This window comes from Colletes latitarsis, chromosome 1, assembly GCF_051014445.1.
Source record: "Colletes latitarsis isolate SP2378_abdomen chromosome 1, iyColLati1, whole genome shotgun sequence".
In the NCBI taxonomy this organism is placed as follows: domain Eukaryota; kingdom Metazoa; phylum Arthropoda; class Insecta; order Hymenoptera; family Colletidae; genus Colletes; species Colletes latitarsis.
Window position 1 is genome coordinate 39,877,072 of NC_135134.1, and position 21,866 is coordinate 39,898,937.

General features: G+C 34.0%; 1 protein-coding gene across 3 annotated transcripts in view; it reads left to right on the forward strand.

Annotated features, from left to right (window-relative positions):
• Positions 1 to 21,866, forward strand: part of LOC143351811 (popeye domain-containing protein 1-like) — a 109,557-nt gene that overhangs the window by 77,214 nt on the left and 10,477 nt on the right. For 2 of the 3 annotated variants that reach the window (XM_076783777.1, XM_076783786.1), the window contains exons 3-5: positions 15,111 to 15,452; positions 19,189 to 19,586; positions 20,840 to 21,261. In XM_076783777.1, coding sequence (XP_076639892.1) covers positions 15,123 to 15,452; positions 19,189 to 19,586; positions 20,840 to 21,261 — 1,150 coding nt within the window. In that variant the 5' untranslated portion in view covers positions 15,111 to 15,122. The remainder of the gene's footprint in view (positions 1 to 15,110; positions 15,453 to 19,188; positions 19,587 to 20,839; positions 21,262 to 21,866) is intronic. The other variant, XR_013081814.1, reaches the window with a different exon arrangement.

A 21,866-nucleotide genomic window follows, 5' to 3' on the forward strand; every position in this document is an offset into this window, starting at 1 on the left:
CAGAAACGTTTGGAAAATGTTACTTCGATTTCTCGACGGTGAAATTAAATGATAGGCAATCCATGCAATGAAACAGCTGAAAATATGTCAAGAATCTGAGCACGGGGATATTAATATCGACTGGTTACAACGAAGTGGAATAATAATTATTGAGGAATGCAAGCGAACTGGGTGACGCGGTAGCACCTAAGTAATTCGCGAATAACGTTTATTTCCGCCAGAATGCAAACCACTTGCAAACTACCGGAGAGTGGCTCATTAAATGTTCCCGAACACACTGCATCTGGTAGATACACCGCTTACTGCTCGATAGTCCAACGCATGTGAATTTAACTCAGCATCTGCACATGCAAATTTACTGGAACAGTGTATATGCATTGTCCCTAACGAATGAGATAACTCGATTCAGAATTGCTTGTCAAATTCAAGATCACCAAACTACCAACACTCTTACTTATCGTCACGATTTTATCGAAAAATTGACCAATACTTCGATGTTCAAAATAAACTATTAAACTGGAATGGCAACAAGAAATAATTTTAAAGACGCTTAATTTATTAAACGTGACGAATAGTTTACGTATAATGTTATTTTTAGAGACAATATATTTTCAATAGATTTCTGAGGAAGAAAATGTTTTTTATTTTTTGCAATTTTTTTAGAAAAATGACAATAAAGGATATTTTTAAAGACAGTCAATTTATTAAATGTCCACGTTGAGTAGTTTAAAATGCAGTTTTAAGAACAAATTTATCACTTTTTTTTTCTTCAACTATTGTTTTCCTCTTTGTAATCGTACAAAGATTACATTTAAACCCAATCCCTTAATTATTTTGTTTCATATATAATTAGGAATCACCCTTCATAGTATTATTAACCAAATAAATATTAACGAATCCTTCAAAATTACTTTCCAAAAATACAGACAAAGCAGTGAAATAATTCTTTGAAAAATAAATTATTTTTATAGTGATGAGTCCCGTGCCGTTCACAGTTCAGTGTTGCTATAGTAATTGATAAACACTTCACAGCAACCAGTCACGCCATTTGTATTCGAATCACGCTCGAATGGAGTTTCACGAAATAAATAATTCGTATGCGGCTGCCAGGAGCACGATGAAAGATACGAGGACACTATCAGCGATTAATCTGGCCACGATGTATCATTTACTTGATTTCATATCTATTCGCTACTTACGACTCGCTTATCGCGTCGAGTCCCGAGCGAACGAATGAAACGCTTTTTTTTTAAATTCGCGCGTAATCTGAATCGAAGACCAGCGGGACATTTATGCGAACGATACGAATCTGACAATCACAGGTTCAGATTTTCATGGAGGATTTAAAATTCGCATGTTGGAAAATCATGCGTGAAGGACGCACGCGATTTAAAAATGAAAATACAACAGCGAAATGTTATTACAAAACGGAGTTCAACATTGTTCCATATCAGCTTAATTTTACGTTGAGATTTTAATCTTCAATTGCGATATCGATTTTAATATTACCGCATGCAAGTCTAATTTCTTCGATTTTTCTCAACTTTGACATTTGAGAAAATTACAGGGAAGTTGGGGACGAAAATTTTTCTAGCATCCACCTTTTAGTTATCACGAGTTCGAAATTAATTTTTAATACTGTTTTCGTTGGAGATTATTATTATTTAAACGAAATAATATTTTGGTAAATATATTAACTAAACTAAAAACCTGTTTCATTTGTAATATACAGGGTGTTCAGCCACCCCTGGGAAAAATTATAATGGGAGATTCTAGAGGCCAAAATAAGACGAAAATCAAGAATATCAATTTGTTGATTGAAGCTTCGTTAAAAAGTTATTAAAAAATTAAATTAACAAATTTCAAATCATTTTTATAGATACTCATGAGCTCTACTTCAGAAAAAAGTTTCATTGAAATGTATTCACTATTGTAGGAGTTATGGCTGTTTGAACATTAGACCATTTTTATGGGGTTTTATTCAGTTTACGGGGTTAAGGAGCAACTTTTCGAATATTTTTTGCAATTGCTACATATTCTTGACTAAAATACGCGTCGTTTGCCCTTTGAAACATTAAAATCCTCCAATCTGTTCAGGAGTTATGATGTTTTAAACATATGCATGAAATTTCAGTGAAACATATCAATGCATAGTCAGACATTACATTTTTGGTAAAGAATTTTTTTCTGGAAAATACGTCGAAATTCGGGAGTATGTCTATTGAGCAAAAATGATTGTAGTCGACCCCTGCAACTGAGAATAATTTTTTTAGTACGACTTGACAAAATTTTTTTTCGCTGAAAAATTTCAGTACCTACACGAATTTTTTTCTCGAAAGTGGATAGGATTTCGGGAGTATATGTATTAACCAAAAATGATTGTAATTGACTCCCGCAACCAAAAATAATTTTTCCAAATTGATTAGAAATTTTTTAATGAAGCCTGAGTTAAGAAAGTGATATTCTAGATTTTCGTCTTATTTTGGTCTCTATAATCTCCCATTAACATTTGTCCCATGGGTAGCCGAACACTCTTTATAATATTACAATATTAATTTATAAAAAACTGCGATGAAAATAATTTTTAGTACAGTGTTACTATTTCATTACGAATAACTAATTCCATTGTTTTTCCGGTCAAATCTTCCAATATAAATCGAAAAAGTTATTTGATACGTCAATGTAAACATAAGTTAATGAACATTCCATAGAAAACTGACAATAAAATATTAAATTATCAAACAAACGAATCGTAGAACTATGAACATTGATTGGAATATGGTAAATTGTTGTTGAATCCAAGTACAATTTGTTTTTGTTGACATGTGATAACCATAAAAATAGCATTTAAAAAAAAAACGATTGCAATTCATTTCCAGGTTTAACACAGTTGCTTATCGCCACGCTTAACCACACGATCATCTAGATATTGCTTCATTTATGTAAACGTGTGACACGAAATAAATGCGAGACATGGGGGAAAAATGATCTGTTGACATTTAAAATGTTCATAACGCGTTCTGGTAATATATGAGCGATCGTACACATAGATGTAACATTTTCCAGTGGCGTGTCGACGAATGAAATCGCCATCAATTGTCTCCCGTGCCAAACAACGAGAAATCGTTCATCTGACAAACGAATTCGAACGCAACCGTGTAATCAGCAATGGAAGTGAACGGAACAAGAACAGTCGATGTGATTTATTCCCTGCGAATTAGTATTTATGTTGAGCAGTCCCTATATTTCCATCGACATAGATGTAGGTTCGATGCATTTGTAATTCATCGATCGAGATACTCTTTACTTAAGAAAGGACAAAGAAGTTCACTGGAGATAGTTAAAATATGGAATATTTTTTTTGACGTTTCTCTGTCGATTATTAAAGTTTTCTCAATGGAAAAATTACTAGCAATGATGAATTTGCGAAGTCAAAAACGAAACTACTAAAAATAAACAACACAATCCCCGTACCAAATTGTTAATAATAATAATGAAATAATTTTAATGTATCAACGACTAGGTTCATATAGACATTTTATATTGATTTCAAAAGTAGAAAGTTCGTCATTGTTTTTGTACGTTTGCCTAATTGTTAAAGTTCCAATGTTTTCATACAACACTATATTCTACAAAGATGAAATTATATGCATTGAAATGTATGTCACAAAATGAAACATCGAAGAAATGTATTTGTGGTCGTATAGTGTTATCTACTGTTCACAGGCTGCCATTACTAACCCTATAATTCAATATTATCTATCGCGTAATTATACGGTAAATATTATCTACCTGGCGCACATGGAAGTTAAAGGAGTCTGATTCATAATTTACTCATTATATTATGAATTAGGGTCACACCAAAGTCACATTGCAATGCACTATTTAATTTTTCATTCTGTCCATATTTAACATTATAAAGTTTAAGTTAATTCCCTCAATTATCGACACATTTTTTAACAATCCTCACTATTGATTCTTAAAATGATCATCAACGATGATTTAATTTTTCATGTTACAGTAATGATTCTTAAAATGAATCCAGACATGATTCGTAAATTGAACATTTCTATTCAGTGTTATTAATTTTCTCAACTATCAACACATTTCTTGACAATCTACACTTTGAATAATACGAACTTCTGTGTGTTATATTTTGCCCATATTATAATTCAAAAAGATAGAATTAAAATCACTCAGTAGATTTAATGTTTCTTTTCGGGAATTATAAAATCATATTTCACATACCGTACGTGAAATTAGATAAGATTTTCGCACTCGATGGATCCCTCCAAACGAAGATAGAAGAATATCAGTTGCACAAGCATCTTTGCAATCGTTTTTAGACAAAATACCAGTATCACGAAAGTTTTCTTCGTCTTGGAAATCGTTTCGCCGGAAGTTCCGTTCCCTCTCTTGTTATCAGAGCTCGTAGTATTCGAAAACTTCGAAAACCCGGTCGAAAGGTGGCCGTAGCTCCGGAGTGGCCGTCTCGGAGCAACGTGAAAGTAAAAATTTCCCTGGTCGTTGTTCGAAATTTACGATATTCTAAACCTCGGGGTCTGACGTAGCACGACTCGCAAGCAAGTCAAACAACAACTCCCTCGATCCACGGGAAAACTTCTGTTTGAATTCCTCTTAAAACGGCCAGTTACACAGTTTCATTTTCTGCTACTTGCTCTCTACTTTGGATCCGCTGGGTATGATTCGCTCGAGGCGATCAACTCCCGTGGTCCACAAGTCGAGGGATTGTTAATCCAGATTGAATCGTTGTAACTTGACGCGCGGTCCTATTATCGCGATGATCATCCTGGCGTTCGGTAATTTTCCTCGGGGCGTTGAAAATGGCGAACGTGCCCGGAAGCAGCAATATTGCTAGGACGTGACTCGAATCGATGCATCTTTTTTTTTTGTGATTGCCTCAAAATTTCAGGTTAGTCGTCCCCTGGTAAACTTATACGGAAAGTTCACGAACCCGGAAGAGCAGAAAATTTTCAAACATTGTGTTGGAGAAGAGTAATTCGTTCGTAACAGGAAATCATTTATCGTTCGTGCTATAATACAACATAAGAAGACGAAGCTATACAGGGTGTACGGCCACCCCTGGGAAAAATTTTAATGGGAGATTCTAGAGGCTAAAATAAGACGAAAATCAAGGATACTAATTTGTTGATGGAGATTTCGTTAAAAAGTTATTAACGTTTAAAGTTCCGCCTGTACTGAATTTTTTTCTAGAAAGTGAGTAGGATTTCGGGGGTAGGTCTATTCATCAAAAATTATTGTAATTGACCCTCGCAATCGAAAATAATTTTTCCAGAACGATTTGAAATTTTTTAATTTTGTCGAAAAATTTCACACCTTCCTGAATTTTTTTCTAGGAAATGAGTAGGATTTCGGGGATATAACTGTTCACCAAAAATGATTGTATTTGACTCCTGCAACTAAAAATAATTTTTTTAAAACGATTTGAAATTTTTTAATTTTGTCGAAAAATTTCACACCTTCCTGAATTTTTTTCTAGGAAATGAGTAGGATTTCGGGGATATAACTGTTCACCAAAAATGATTGTATTTGACCCCTGCAACTAAAAATAATTTTTTTAAAACGATTTGAAAAATTTTTTTTTCCTCAAAAAATTTAGGCACCTACCCCCTGTCGATTTTTCTTAAAAATTCATTTTTCATTTTTAGTAATTTTTTATGATGTCCTACAGAAAAGTTGTGTAATACTTTTTTGTAGGTACCCATGAGCTCTACTTCAGAAAAAAGTTTCATTGAAATATATTCACTACTGTAGGAGTTATGGCTGTTTGAATATTGAACCATTTTTATGGGGTTTTTCTCATTTTGCGGGGTCAAGGATCAACTTTTCGAATATTTTTGCAATTTGTACATATTCTTCACCAAAATACGCGTAGTTTGCTTTTTTAAACATTAAAATCGTCCAATCCGTTCAGGAGTTATGACATTTTAAAGATTCGCGTGAAATTTCGGGGTAACAATTCTGGCCAGGAATTATATTTTCGGTAAGGAATTTTTTTCTCGAAACTGAGTAGGATTTCGGGGGTGTGTCTATTCACCAAAAATGCTTCTAATTGACCCACGGAACCGGAAATAATTTTTCCAGAACGATTTGAAAAACTTTTTTTTCGTCGAAAAATTTAGGCATACTCCAATTTTTTTCTCGAAAATTCATAAGATTTCAGGGGTATGTGTATTGACCAAAAATGATTGTAATTGACCCCCGCAATCGAAAATAATTTTTGAATGATTTGAAATTTTTTAATTTAATTTTTTAATAACTTTTTAACGAAGCTTCTATCAATAAATTGATATTCTTGAGTTTCGTCTTATTTTGACCTCTAGAATCTCTCATTAAAATTTTTCCCTGGGGTGGCCGAACACCCTGTATACAATATTTTCCTGTTGGAACATTATCTGAAAAATGATTTTGCTATAATACTAATGATACTATTGTGGGGAAAAAGATAATTTATTAATGAAATTTCTTGCTTGTCAATTGTTTAAAAAATTTCAGATTTTTAATTAAATAATATAAATTTCTTAAGTTAAAAATCATTAGTGCCGTGGGTTCTCCAATGAAGACTGTAATTAAGAAAGCTAGATATGGAATGTGAATCGATGTAAAGTATAATTTCATATGTTGTATTATTTTCGTCGAGAAATAGTGCATTAAAGCAACTTTTTGTATTAGTTTCCATAAATAAAATTCAGATAGTTAAGGTGTGCTAGCGAAAATGAGTGTCTACTAAACGTGATTCGTAACTGTCACGTAGAAAATGGAAAGTAGAAAAGGCACTACGTTAAAGAAACAACTCGTAAATTTCCTTAGACTCTCCAATGTGCGACCCCTGATCGATACTCGATGTCTGCGCTCATAAAGCACCGGAAGCAGTTGTAAAAAAGACGACATAATACAGCAGTATAGGTGCACGTAAACTTGTTACAGGCACATCTAATTCGAACCGAAAGAGCAGCGTAAAAAAAGTTTGCAAACACACATTACATGACATCAATCGATTGACCTCGACCCCGATTGCCAAACGGGGATGTAAAAAATGACGGGGAGGAATATTTGATAGTAAAAGTTTTTATTTTCGATGTATTCGATGTCTCATCATTTTTGTAATGCACGTAAAGCTGGCAAAATATTTCGTGCTTATTTCGAAATAAAAGAAGCTTCTTCTGATCTACTGATGATTCATAAAATGAACACCAGATGTGATTCGTAAGTTGAACATTTCTATCCAGTGCTGTCAATGATACACATAGAACAATGATGTCTTTAATTTCTCGTGTTACGATAATGATTCTTAAAATGAACGTGATTCATAAATTGAACGTTTCTATTCAGTGCTATCTTTAATTTCTCGCGGTTAGACCATTTTCTTCCATGGGGGAAAGTATGATCCCTAGGAGCCTTAATTTTTACAAGATAATTTTTAATAAGTATTTTTTTTTTGTATCATTTAAACCCGCCACTGATTTAAGACGCAGAAATTTTCTTCTCTTGTAGGGTTGTGCCTTCCAAGAAGTTTGGAAACTACTGCTTTAGGCGAAGAGGCATACCATTGATCGTGTACATATATTAAGAAGTATCGTGATTTTTATGGGCAATAGTTGCCTAAAAATTTTCTGATTACATTTTGTATTAAGTTAAGCTTCAATTGGTATCTCTAAGTAAAATTATTTGATGTAGATGAAACTAATTTGTCTATTTGTCACATCATAAATTGAAGTATTCGTTAGATAATTATTTGAAATTGTTTGTAGAGTAAAATCCAAAAAGTATACAGGACAATAGTAGACTTTTTAAAAAATAATATTGATCATAATGTTTTTAGTAATATTTTCACAAAATTTATTTGGATAAGTCAAACGATTTCGATATTCTATGTAAACGTCTGTTTGACCGAGTCTGCTTCCGATGAATAAATATTGAATTTAAAATGACGTTCGATTAATGACCAGAATTTTTCGTGGATCGATTGGAATGTCAATTTCCAGACCTTTTACGTATTTACAAAAACATGTCTGCGTATTATGTCCTACGAAATTCTGCAGCACTTTACTTCCCCGAAACTTTTGGATGGAATAGTTCCAACTCCACATTTTTCACTCGGAGCCGCCTTCGAAACTTCGAAGTTACAGGTCAGGAAACAAATGTGCGGATCCTATTTTTATCGATGTAAAAATGAAACGTCGCGAAACGGTATGTTGATTCGGATTGTTTCACAATATTTTTGCCTGTGCTCAGATTTTTCTGTAACAAGCAAACGTGCCAATTAACCTACGAACGTTGTACGTCGCATGAAAAATGCAAGTTTAAATGAATCTCGACAAAATGAAGATAAAAAGTAAAATACATTTTTACATGAATCAATACGATTCTAAACTATATTTTTATTATTTAAAAAAAAGCAGTAACATTTACTTCTCAATCTGCATAATAATAAATAAAATATAAATTACATAACTTTCTTTCTTTCCTTTTTTTGTTTAAAATTTAAAGATTCTTTTAATTTATATTATAAATTTTGAACTGTGTTTAAAATTAAAAATAACATAAAATTGGTATTTTAAGTGAGATCAATTACTTGAGAACGATTAAAAATAAGACACTATGTTTAATTCGATTAAAGATCACAATTAATTATGTGTAAATAGTTATTACCACTCTTTAATAGTTTGTTATACGAAACTCGTTCGAGAAAGGTTTCGAGATCGAATCTTTTCATAAAAATTGCCTCAAAACGAAAATCCATACGATACGTGTATATAAATTGTTATTTGAAAGCATAGCTAAATTTAACGAAGGGTAAATAAAACATTCGACCGAAGTTACACTCGATTTAATACTACCGGATAAGCATCATAAACTTTGTCCGTACTTCAGTTTCTTACGAGCAAAATAAAATTCCGTCCCATCGAGCGCCCCCATTTATAGAACATGAATTAAACTTGTCTGCTCCAAAGCTGATGATATATTTCAATTCCTGTTTCTGTTCTTTTTTCTCACAGGATGTTCTTAATTCCTGGAACCGACGTACTACTACTACATATTGTACTTCATTCTCCAGGAAAATGGCTTCTAAATTTTATCGTTATTAGCTTTTCAGATCGTTCTTGTAATTTCAAAGAAATTATTGTTATGTATATTTGCTTCGTTAGAGATGAATTGTTAACTTGTAGTTCCAAAGAAATTGTTGTTGTGTATATTTATTTCGTTAGAGATGAATTTTTAATTTGTAGTTCCAAAGAAATTGTTGTTATGTATATTTGCTTCATTAGAGATGAATTTTTAACAAATATTTTAATTTACGAACTATGATGGTTCGTAAATAATTTATTACAAGTCATTATACTTCGTAAGGTGCAATTATACTTTGTCACCATTATAATTCAGGTATATTTTCTCGTTTTAAAAATTGACAAAATGAACTACCTTATGCAAGAAACGAGATCAAGATTTTTTCGACCGATCGGTTCACGATTGCTTCCGGTGTATTTACGATTCCTAGAGAAATATTCAATTCGTTTGAACAGTAACGTCCTCTTTATTTGACTAGTATTGAGAAATTTGCTTCGGAGCAGAGCCAACGGGACGGAAAATGAGAGTAGGAAAAGCTTGACGCGAACGTTCGTCGTTTCATTTCGCCGTTTCGGCCGCAAAAATCTCGAGCCGCTTCCGGATTGAAAGGTTCACCGTTCGAAAGATGAAACGCGCGGCTGGATCATTCCCAAGCTGGATCAATTGTTGTAAGACCATCGCCTGCGATCGAGGTTTCAGCTGCCCGTCGATCGAATCTATTTCCAGACAGTTTGTATTCTTCGAACGAAACCGATTCGCAAGAGAATTTTCCAATATGGCGGCTGGAATATATCGCGACGTGTAATTCCACGTGTTCTCTAAATTCGCAGCCAAACTCTTTTCGAGTATAAAAGAAACCGTCGAAATTATACAATTTTTATTTTTTAAGTTTCTCCATGGTTAAGAAACCATGGGAATTAATCAATTTTTATTTCGTAAGTTTCTCATTTTTTAAGATTTTTATAGAAAGCAATTATTAAATTTAGATGTTTTAAAAGCTTGGTTAGTAGGTTATATTTATATTAATAATGTGAAATATATAAATTATAGGCTAGGAATTTAAAGTAAAGCATATTATTGAAAGATGGGGATATTTGAATAATCTGTTAGATTTTCCATGTAAAGAAGATTTTAAACATTATTATAATTAAATGCAAGACTCATACATATACAAACATATGTATATAGTTACGATGGAACTAAATTGATAATTAATGCCTACGATCCTTGTCATCATTATAATGATTGAGATTAACGAGTAATTGGTGACTATAACTAACAAATAATCGATCAAAGCGAACCTGGTTATTAAACATGAATATTGGCAAACATATTAAACGTCCTTTAACAAATATACACCAATTTGTCGTTATTAATGATTAGGTGTGCAAATGTAATTTGCTATTACTGTTTTCCATTTACGATTCTGCACGTGTGAGTAATTTTTAAACATAAAATCGAATAAATATACGTTTTAGTAAAAGTATTTATACTAAAAAGAAACTAGATTATTTATAATCTAATTATAACTAACGAAATTGATTCCTAATAAAGTAAACTATTGTAAAATAAATTTAAAAGAAATTGCTTAGGAAAATTTATTGAATTACAATACTTTTATGTAAAGTAGACAAGTGTCCACTGAATTTTGTCCCTGACTGTACATTGGAAATATAATTTATTACTGATTTTATTACCGATTAATTGACTGCAGATTCTTTGTATCGTAATTACTTCGTTATCAAATCCTTAAAATAGTAAATTAACGAGTGGCCATCCAACATTGTCGTAAAGTATGCAGAATTAATCTTGATGAAGCATCTGTTAATTGTTGGATGAAAATGGCCGACTGCAAAATGTTTCAACAGATGTTCAGGATCTTGGCACTCGTAGCTGGAATTCTTGAGCCAAGACCAGTCTAATTCTTCCACATTTTAACGTCACTACTTCATCCTGAAGTTTTACGTCGAGGCCAAAATGCAAATTTAGCGAATCTACAGCAATAGAAGTTACATTTACTCTGAATACATTTTTGAAACAGACGTACGTTTAATTGTTGAGTCATTTTGAATATCGTAACTAACCATTTCTTATTTCAGATAGAATAACAAACATAATATCGTTTAAAATGTGAAGAAATATGAACAACTGATTTTTTTTCAATTTATGAATTCCAGATGTTTTGTCCTTTTTCTGGCACCATAAATACTAAGAAGATTCTGAATAAAAATAATTTTAATGTCAATGTTTAGAGGTACAATGATGGTTTGTACAGTATCTCATGCTCTATTGTATACAGCTGTCTCACTATAGTTCTCTAGAAAACTGCACTTCCAATCAGATATATTTATTTTTACATATCACGTTCGTTTCTCCCATTACTAGACGACTATATGTCGTTGAAACTGTTGTATTTCAAGACCTGTCTGGTATATTTTACTGTAATAAAAGGCCATTTTCTGGAGAGTTGAATCGAGCCACGCTTCGCTGTTATTCGCCCCCCGCCACGGTTCAACGCGAACGTTCCAATATGCTATTTATAACATTTCCTGTCTGGTAATTCGCCTTATTTTTCGACCAGTCGCTTCGCCAGATTCAAATGGAAATGCGCGAACTTCTCCGGTCGCTATTGCGGATATTCTCATACATACATATTATAAATATATAGCAAAAGCCTTCAGATATCCATCCCTACAGATCCTTAAACAGACACACAATGTGTGTCTCGCATGAGATAAAAATTATAACTTCTAAACTAATTAATTTTCGACCTAGGAACTCTAACACTTTTTTAAAGAGAATACAAAGATGCGTCAATCGATGTATAGATTTTCAATAAAAAGAAATTTAAGTGACCTTCACTTTTTATTGAATAAAAAATATTTTGCTAATTTTTACTAACTAATTACTAACTTTTATTGATCATTACTTTTTAACACCTGTTCATTTTGTTAAACTTTCACAATTATGTTCATCACAGGACCGAGCCTAGTGGAATCTGTCTCCCCCAAACAAACACTAGAAAAATTATTTCTGAACTTTTATTTTTTTTTAATTATTTCTCAATTATTTTTCACTATTCCTGAATTTCTTTGTTTTTGTTTCTCTTTCGATAAGCAAGTCATCAGATGTTGAAGTAGTGTTGAAATATAGTGTGCGACTCAATGCATCAAAAATGTCAACTTCCGTACATCGAGGCACTATAGCCCGAAGGGATAGGAACGCGAGGCGACCATAAATGAGAACAGCGGGGTTAGAATAGACACGGTGTAGCAATAGCGACGCGTGAATGCGAAACGGTACGCGTGTGACGGGAAGACGAGAAGGAAACGCAATCGGAAAAGCGACGAGACGCGGTGAAACGGTTGGGCGACAGACAAATTGCATTAAATCTCCATTCGCGTCGCGCGGAAAATATCAACGCGTCGGGAGGCATCGCTACGCCCTAAATATTGATATGCCGCGGATGAATCGCACCGGTTGCATCTTTCATGCGATCGGCGCGATCGTTCGTTTCGCGTTTACGCTCCGAACGGAAAATATAATCAAGGAGAACTCTTAGTAACCGGATGAATTCCGTTTCCAGTGTCTTCCGGCGGACGAAACAGCGCGAGATCGCGTCAAATCATTTGGTATTTGTTTTCTTCCAGAAAAAATGCTTTTCAAAAATTAGATCAGTCTTGTGTCTCGATATTCAATTGGAACAGTGCAAACATTGGCGAGCGTTGTTGATAAATTAACGATCAAAAAAGGATACTTGTTTATGGACTAATAACATCGTTATTTAACAACAATTTAGTGCTCAAGAATGTTACTATTAGACTGCGGATGTTTATGCAAATGCATATATTTCTAGGAAATAGATAAAAGAGTGAAACCTAAATAGAAGTTTGGGAAACATTTTGTCAAACCAAGTCAAATATTTGATTATCCAAATAACTTGAATATTTGATCAGATTTGAGAAAATTGAATCTGTTCAATTGCTCTATATCCAAACCAAGACAAAATTCATTTCTTCTAACCAAATCAAATATTTCATTATTTAAATAGAATGTTTAATCAAATTTGAGAAAATTGAATCTGTTCAAATGCTATATATCCAAACGAAGACAAAACTCATTTCTTCTAAACAAGTCAAATATTTAATTATCCAAATAGTTTGAATATTTGATCAAACTTGAGAAAATTCAATATGTTTAAATGTTTGAATATAAGAATGACTATAATGTAATAACTTATTATTGTCACGCTTGTATAAAATCTCTGTCTCCAACCGAGTTGCAAGCGTTTAAAAATTTACTTCCATGTTTTATGATTTCCATTTAAATCTGAAACACCTTGTATACATATTTCAAATCTCCTGAAGTTTTAAAAATACATACAAAACGTCGCGTTTCTATTTTTATTAATAAACTGCCGATGCAAATAAAGCGAATAAATTTCGTTCATGTACAGCGATGATCTATTTCCTACAAAAATTAAATATCTTCTCCCTTTCGTTTCTTTGAAAATAATTGTTTTCTCTGAAGTAAAAGAGTCTTGAACAAGATACTGTCTGACCCATTTAGAAAGGATCTATTAATAACGCTGTGAGAAGGTTCTAAATCCATTAGATGTTCACCTTTCGTGACCAAGAACTCATATACCGAGTTTCATGCCTTTATCTCTAATCTGTTTCGAGTAATTACGATAACGGTTGGTATATTACTCGAAGCAATTTGCAGAAAAGTGCACTAAGCGTGGTCATACGTGTGAAAAATACTAGAATAATCCTTGTACATGTCGTATCTCGTAATCTTCGCGGAATCGGGTTGGACATCTTAACGACCATTTTAAAAAAATAATTGCCTTAACGTCGTAGTAAACTATTCTCACGAATGATAGAAACGACAAGAAATTCTCTGAGACATATAAGAATGATGAATAATAAAGTGAAACATCATACACTTAGTTGCATAGGTCTCGTATTGAAAATTTTATGATGGAAAATTACATAAGTAATAACTACTGAAAGCTGTATAGCGAAGAACAAAACCCATATAATTTACAATTTACTGCCTAGTAAACTGTATTTGAATCCATAGTATAGCGGCACCATCAACACTCAAGCTTATTCTCGCAAGTTCTCGCGAAGCAATCGATCCAATATATAGATCCCTTGACTGAACCATCGAAAGATGCCTCGTCCAAAGCAGAATCTTGGCGGGTACTTTACCGATGAGTTCACAAGAGTCGAGACAGAATCAATTGGCCTCTCAAGGCCGCTCTCCCCACCATACTGTCGAATTACCCCCGCCACTTCTCACCCATTTGCTCAGAGCTCTATACCCGCAGCTCAGTCGTAAAAGCAAATTGGCCAAACACTAAAGTACGAGTCACAATATTCAAAGAAACATCAAAATAATAATTTATTGCTAACTAAATATTCGAAAATTCTATAACAATATGAGAATTCAAGAACAAAACTAATCTCGTATTGTACAAAAATATTTATCATATATTTGTTCAAATGTATTATATCTGCCCCCCCCCCCTCAAATATTTGAATCTTAATTCCACGAAGAACGTGAGGAATGAATTAGAATTTGAATATATTCGAGAAAAGTGTTTTTATTAAACCCTTTGCACTGCGAGAATTCATTTTGAAAAATTTATACATTCCCATGATAAATCATATTAAAATCGTTTATTTGTTCTGGTAATTAAGTTTACAAGTTGCGGTGAATATTGTTTGCAACATATTTCACTATTTTCTGTAGGCGTTACGATAACACGAATAAAATGGCGGACGATTCCTACGCGATATAATGTTCCTAGTTGAACTAATCAATATTTGTGGAAAGTCTGATGGTTCGCGATATTCCGTTGTCAGAAAGTCAGCAAGAATGAGAAAGTTTTCGCCGCTGTTCGGGACCTTTACCTTCTACTATCCTTCCCGAGAAGCTTGTAAAAGTTTCCCGATAGAAGTTTCACGATGTTTCTAACTTCGTTGTTACAGTGGAAGAAGGTGATGGCCCGTACCACGCGCTCGCGACGAAAAATGGCGAACACGACTGATGCTCCTTCGCCTGCGAGCAGCCTTTTGTCGTCCACCACGACGACACCGTTCACCAGCCCGACATCGACAACCTACTCCACCGAGGGCTATACCTTCAATTACAGCGGCCTGTCTAGCCTGGGTGGCTACTCGTTGGAGGACTTGAATTACACGGAATTCTGGGTGGACGTATGGAATAGTACCGAGGCCAGTAACGTGACCGAGAGGTTAAATACCACTGTACTATCATCGGGAGGAGGCTACTGCGACGAATGGGAAGCAGCGCAGCACAAACTCTTCCAGGTGAGCTCTGTTTGTATACCCATTTGATAAAAACACAGGTGTAGAGTAGGTCTACTATAAAAACAATTAGCTCACAAGGAAAAGCCACAAATGTAATGCTCAACGCCATCTGGTGTTCCTTATACAGTCATGATTCTTAAAATGAACATTGCTCCGAGGTTGGCACGTTCATCTTTGGTACAGGAAGCGAAATTCGACATCAGCAAACATGTCGTCATTCAAGTTTCATTGACTCCAAGGGAGATCCATCTAGTTAGGAGGGATAGAAACGTTCAACTTGCGAATCACATATCTGGGGTTATTTTTAAAATCGTTACTATACCTATATTGTTAGAAAGTGGATATGTATAGGTATTCTATGCATTGCACTAATTTTTCATTTGGCTTACTACAGCTAAACGAGTTTCTTCATTGAGTACAGTAATGATTCTTAAAATGAACATCACTCCGGAGTTGGCACGTTCATCTTTCCTACAGTAGAGATGAAATTCGACATCAGCTTGAAGATAATCTCCCCCCTCCCTCCAAATGAGAGGAATAGAGATGTTCAATTTACGAATTACGTCTGGAATTCATTTTAAGAATCATTACTGTGGTCCAAGATGTGATGGATACACTTATTTTTATTTTTCAAAATTCGTTTCAATAAACAATTTCATATCAATTATTCAAAAATTAAGACATTCATTATGAAATTTTAAGTAGCTTCTTCATTACTGGAACATTGTCGATAATATAATGTTCACTCACATCATTTAACAAGCCGATATCTTTGCACGTTTGCGATCACATAATTTTTGAAATAATATATTTAATTGAAAAGACTGAACGAATTATAGCTTTTGGTAAATTCATAGAAATACCAATGGCTTTCCGCTGATCGACAGGGATATCAAATTACGCATTTGTTATTAGACCGTGAAACCTTTACTATTATCGTTGTTTCATTTAACCAATAATGTACTTAAATGATACGTTAAATCGTTGAATCCAGAACGGTATAAATGCTCGACCGATTGCTAACGCAATGAAAAGCAATATTGTTCAGAATTCTATCGATATCGGTTAGAATATAATTTAAACAAAAATTTTGTAAAGAGTAAATAACATCGCTTTAAACAGAATTTAGATCGTGCATTTTAATAACAATCTCATTCGCCTTTTAGCGTTATCATAGCATTTTATAAAAATTTCCAAGCCTCAAAGTCTTTATTCAACATTATAAAAATTTCAATGAGTTTGGTTGGAATATCGGACGCATGGGATAATCTTTTGTCGACGGAACACTTTTCAACGAGAGATTTATTCCGGAAGAGCATTCTTGCATAAAGATTGCTACATAGCTAATGAAAAACGTTCTCGTTGGAAAACGAGCAAGATACGAAAGTATGAAGCCGGTCGAATCTTTTTCAGATAACGAGAAACTCGTGCAATATAATACCGTGATTCCTTAAATATATGCTTGTTGAAATTGCGTATTTTAACGTTAGAAGTTACCGTTGTACAAAGAAAATGAATAAACGATGTCTGTAGCGTCGTATCTGATTATTAAAAGGCTTTGTGTATTCAAATTGACCATCGTTGGAAGAAAAGTTTATTTGTTCAGATAAATCATCGTTAGAAGCAAACTTTATTTACTCGGATAAATCATCGTTAGAAGATAAATTGTGCGTTGAAATAAATCATGATTAAAGAAAATAATAGTATAGCTAGGTGGTATAATTTAGCACATCGTGAGTAAACGAGATTGAAAGTCCATTATGCAGAATTTTTTTTAAATATATTAATGTCTCGATGAAAATGATGAATACTAATGTGATTAATTATTTATTGGAAACAGTTGTTACGTTTTTTTGCTATATAAGGAACCAATTTTCTCCTGATTAAGCATAAATGCACTTTGCCATTTGGTACAAGGAACTTGAGCTCTGCCTTCACCAATAGTAAATTTGCATCGATTGAAGTAATTTCCTGGTCTATAGAAAGGAAATGGTCGATTACATCGAGCCTTTCTTCCGATCAAGGCTCCTTACAGCTTGTTTTCTCTTAATTTTCTTCGAAATGGGACCAAGTGTACTTTAAATTAGAGTTACAACAACCTAGGAATTCTAATAGACTAAGATTAACAAATAAATTTTAATCAAATAATGTATTTTTTCTTATAAGTATTTTATATAATATTCTCTGGCACTAAAAAAATATTCTTATGTCATTATTTTCGAGCATTTTGTGTTCCTTTTTGAATATACAAGTATTAAATCTATGGAGAAAAATATAAATAATTTTAAAAAGTGTATAAAACAAAAGAAGAAGTGACGACAAATAATATCTTTTTCTTAAATAAAGAATCGTATGGTAATAATATTTATTCACTGTTAGGGATGAATTACGAAATGGTAAATGGCAAACAATGAAAAGTAGATCGCTTAATTTTGTCGACCACTTGTTGGCGTAACTCGAATCAACATATTTCTATATAGCCTGGCATTATAATTCTCCGATTGCTGCAATAAAACAAAACGCAATTTGCGTAATTCAAGAAAAATTTCATTGTTATTCAAAGTAACCTGCGTTTATTTCAACGCATTCATTGCATCGTTCGAAATGCTTCTGAAAACTGTCAACGGAACTGAATATGTTACACGTCTTACAATCTTTATCTTTCAAGAACAATTTTCACATTAGAAAAGAAAAAGAAAGTTAGCTGTTACCAAGTCAGAGAATAATCCACAAAAAATGAATAAAACAATATAAGTTTTCTAAAAATGCTATGTAAAAAGTTACGCTAATAAATGTTAAGAGCAAACATCAGAGTAAATGTTTCAGATAAAAAAGATTCCCAAGTCAGAGGAGTAAGAGTAATGACTCGACAATGCTGTATTTAATGAGATGTGACTTCGCGATCAGTAGGCAACGAACATTCGCATTATTACGCAACTAGAATCATCATTTTCTTAAAATCATCGAAAAATGCACAGTAATAACCTTTTAAACACTGCAATGTAGATCTCAAGCACTCCAACGAGAATATCTTGCCACAATTTCACAAGCCATTGTAGCTAAATTTGCATGTTAAGAGATCCTAAAGATCTCTCTTTCTCGTCCATCTCTAAAACATTTAAACCAGAAACTCCAATTGTTATAACAAAAATACTGCAAATAATAATTATAAATGACTGTGTTTTTTTTTAAATTAATTTTTACTCGATAACTAGCAGCTGACTTTGGTCGTTCATCCATAAAATATCAATTGTGAAGAATAACAATGATAATTCTTAAAATGAACATTGATCCAGGGGTTGAAATGTTCACCCCAGCTCGTAGCCTTTCGCAAATGTCTTTCACCCTTCACTGGCTCTCCGTAGTTTGGAGAGATAGAAATGTTCAACTTACGAATCATGGGTTCATTTTAAGAATCATTACTGCAGTTTTGCAACAACACATAGAAATCATTATACTTCCAAACTAATAGCACTTTCATCAGAAAATAAATTCTATAATAACAAAATCGTGCATCTTAAAATGTTTTTAAGATAATTTACCTTTTACCAAACGGTGAATACCCCTAATTAAGAAGAATGGAAATGTTCAATTTACGAATCATGGGTTCATTTTAAGAATCATCATGTTTCCAATCTAATAGCACCTCCATCAAAAGAGAAACAATTTTCATAATGGCAAAATCGTGCTTCTGAAAATGTTTTCGAGGCGATTTACTTGGATTTACTTTTGTCAGGCGGCGAATTTGTTCTTCGCGGCGGCGTTCTTGGTGCCGCGGTCTTTCAAGGCCTCAGTGTTGGCTCTTCGCACATTTCTGACGGCCGGCTTCATGCTGGCCGCCCTTTGGGCCGGGATCACCATATGCGCCCTGGACGCCATGCTATGGTGCCTGGCCCTCGGCCTTCTGAACGGTATTCACTCCCTCATACTAGCCTGTCGATTTCTGCCGCCTGCGCTCAGTCCGGAGCTCGCCGAGCTCTATCTGAAACTCTTCAAACCGTACAAGGTCAGCAAGAAGCACTTCCAGGAACTGGCCAAGGAGGCGAGGATACTCAAGCTGGATTCTGGTCAGACCTACGCCACGGAAGGCGTCACGCCCGCCGACGAACGGCTATCGATACTCTTGCGTGGCAGGTGAGTGTTAAATGGCCGCGATTTCCTTGAGAAATAGTCGTGGGATCGATTTGGGGAAATGCTCTGTGCTAATGGGATTCGAAAACTTTGTTCTATCTTGATTCAGAATAGGATTACATAAAAGCTATTGTACTTACAATAACAAATTTCGTACGAATATATTACCTTATCTTAGATTCTTGAGCTACATTTACAGTTGCGGGCAGAATTAAGTGGACAGATAAAGGAAACAGGTATGAATAAAATTTAACCAAAGTAATGTAACTATTAAGTTTTATATATTATACAGAATGTTCGGCCACCCCTGAGAAAAATTTTAATGAGAGATTCTAGAGGCCAAAATAAGACGAAAATCAAAAATATCAATTTCTTGATTGAGGCTTCGATAAAAAGTTATTAAAAAATTAAATTATAAAATTTGAAATCATTCTAAAAAAATTATTTTTGGTTGCAGAGGTTAATTATAATCATTTTTGGTGAATAGACATATCCTCGAATTCCTACGTACATTCGAGAAAAAAATTCCTTACCGAAAATGTAATGTCTGACCATACATTGATATGTTTCACTGAAATTTCATGCATATGTTTAAAACATCGTAACTCCTGAACGGATTGGAGGATTTTGATGTTTCAAAATGCAAACGACGCGTATTTTAATCAAGAATATATAGAACTTCCAAAAATATTCGAAAGGTTGCTCCTTAACTCCGTAAAGTGTAAAAAAATCCCATAAATATAGTATATAAATATCGATAGTCCAATTTTCAAACAGCCACAACTCCGACAATAGTGAATATAATCCAATGAAATTTTGGGAGAAAATAGAGCTCATGAATATCTACAGAAAAGTATTAAACAACTTTTCTGTAGAGCGTCAAACAAAGTTACTAAAAATAAACAACAAATTTTTAAGAAAAATTGACAGGGATTCTTGGATTTTGTCGACATTTAAGTTAGTTCTCGTTAAGTATACTTTATTTCAACACAAATGTAAACATTAATTTCAATTATTGGCTAAATAATACCTAAGTGCACAATAGTTACAGTACTTTGATTAAATTCATACCTATTTTCCCCTCCTGTCCACTTAATTTTGTCCGCAACTGTATGTTTCTACAACTATCTGAGTTATTAAGTAAAATGGTGACGATAGTAACGCATGTCCTAGTATCTAAATAATCTTTTGTCCAATAAAGTCATTGTTCTTTTCGTGCCTTAATCAGGAATAAAGTTCGCGTAATTCTGGTGCAGGCTGAAAGTGACTTGCGACGGGACGCACTTGCACCACATCAAAGCTTATCAGTTCGTCGACTCGCCGGAATGGGAGGCCATGCACGAGAACATCGACGACGTCTTCCAAGTGACGATCAGAGCCGAGGAGTCCAGCACGTACATCTGTTGGACCAGGCTGAAGTTGCTCAGGGTACTCAGGCATAGGCCGCTACTTAAGGTCGTCCTCAACACCCTCATCGGTAAGGACATTACGTCCAAGTTGTACGCCCTTAACGAGCAGCTCGCTGGTGTCGCCGCGGCCAGTGAGACAACCACGTCGAATCCTTACAGGGGCGTCGCGAGAAGTCTTAGCGTCGACGCTGTTAACACTGAAACTGCCGGAAGAGTACGCTCAACAACGTGGAAGGCACAGAGGAGGCACAGCAATCCGCGCAGCGACAGTAAGTAGACTCGTTTATGAGGCAATGTTTGTAAATCGATCATTGGATCGGGTAAAAAGGAACGCTTCTCAAGGCTAAACCTTTTACCGCGTCGACTGCTACGTCACCCACATACTGCTGACATGAGTTTTTACTAAAAAAATTAGTTGTCACGATTGTATGTTAAAGAAAATACATCTAGATAGGACTCTTGAAGTTTGACTAGGCTGTAGAGACATGTTCAAATTGTGAAATCATTATTATCGAGAATAGATATTTCCAAATCTAAAATTTGAAAAATTGATCTTAGAATTGAAATTTTTTCTTAAGTAACAAAATTAGAGTCGTATGGAAGGAATAGATCGTGAACAGAGTGTCTCGGTTTAACTTAGACAGCAAAATATCACGAAAAAAAATTGTTGAATTTGATGGAGAAGGAACACCTATACTATTTATTTCTGACCCACTGGGCGTTTCACAGGTTATTTAAAGGTCAATTTTGTTTTTTTTATGGATGGATTAATTCATGATTATTTTTCTTTTTAATTTTAAAGCTAAATTTAATGTTTCATTTTTGTTCCCAATACATAGCATTTGTCAGTGATGTGAAATAATTAAACTCTGTA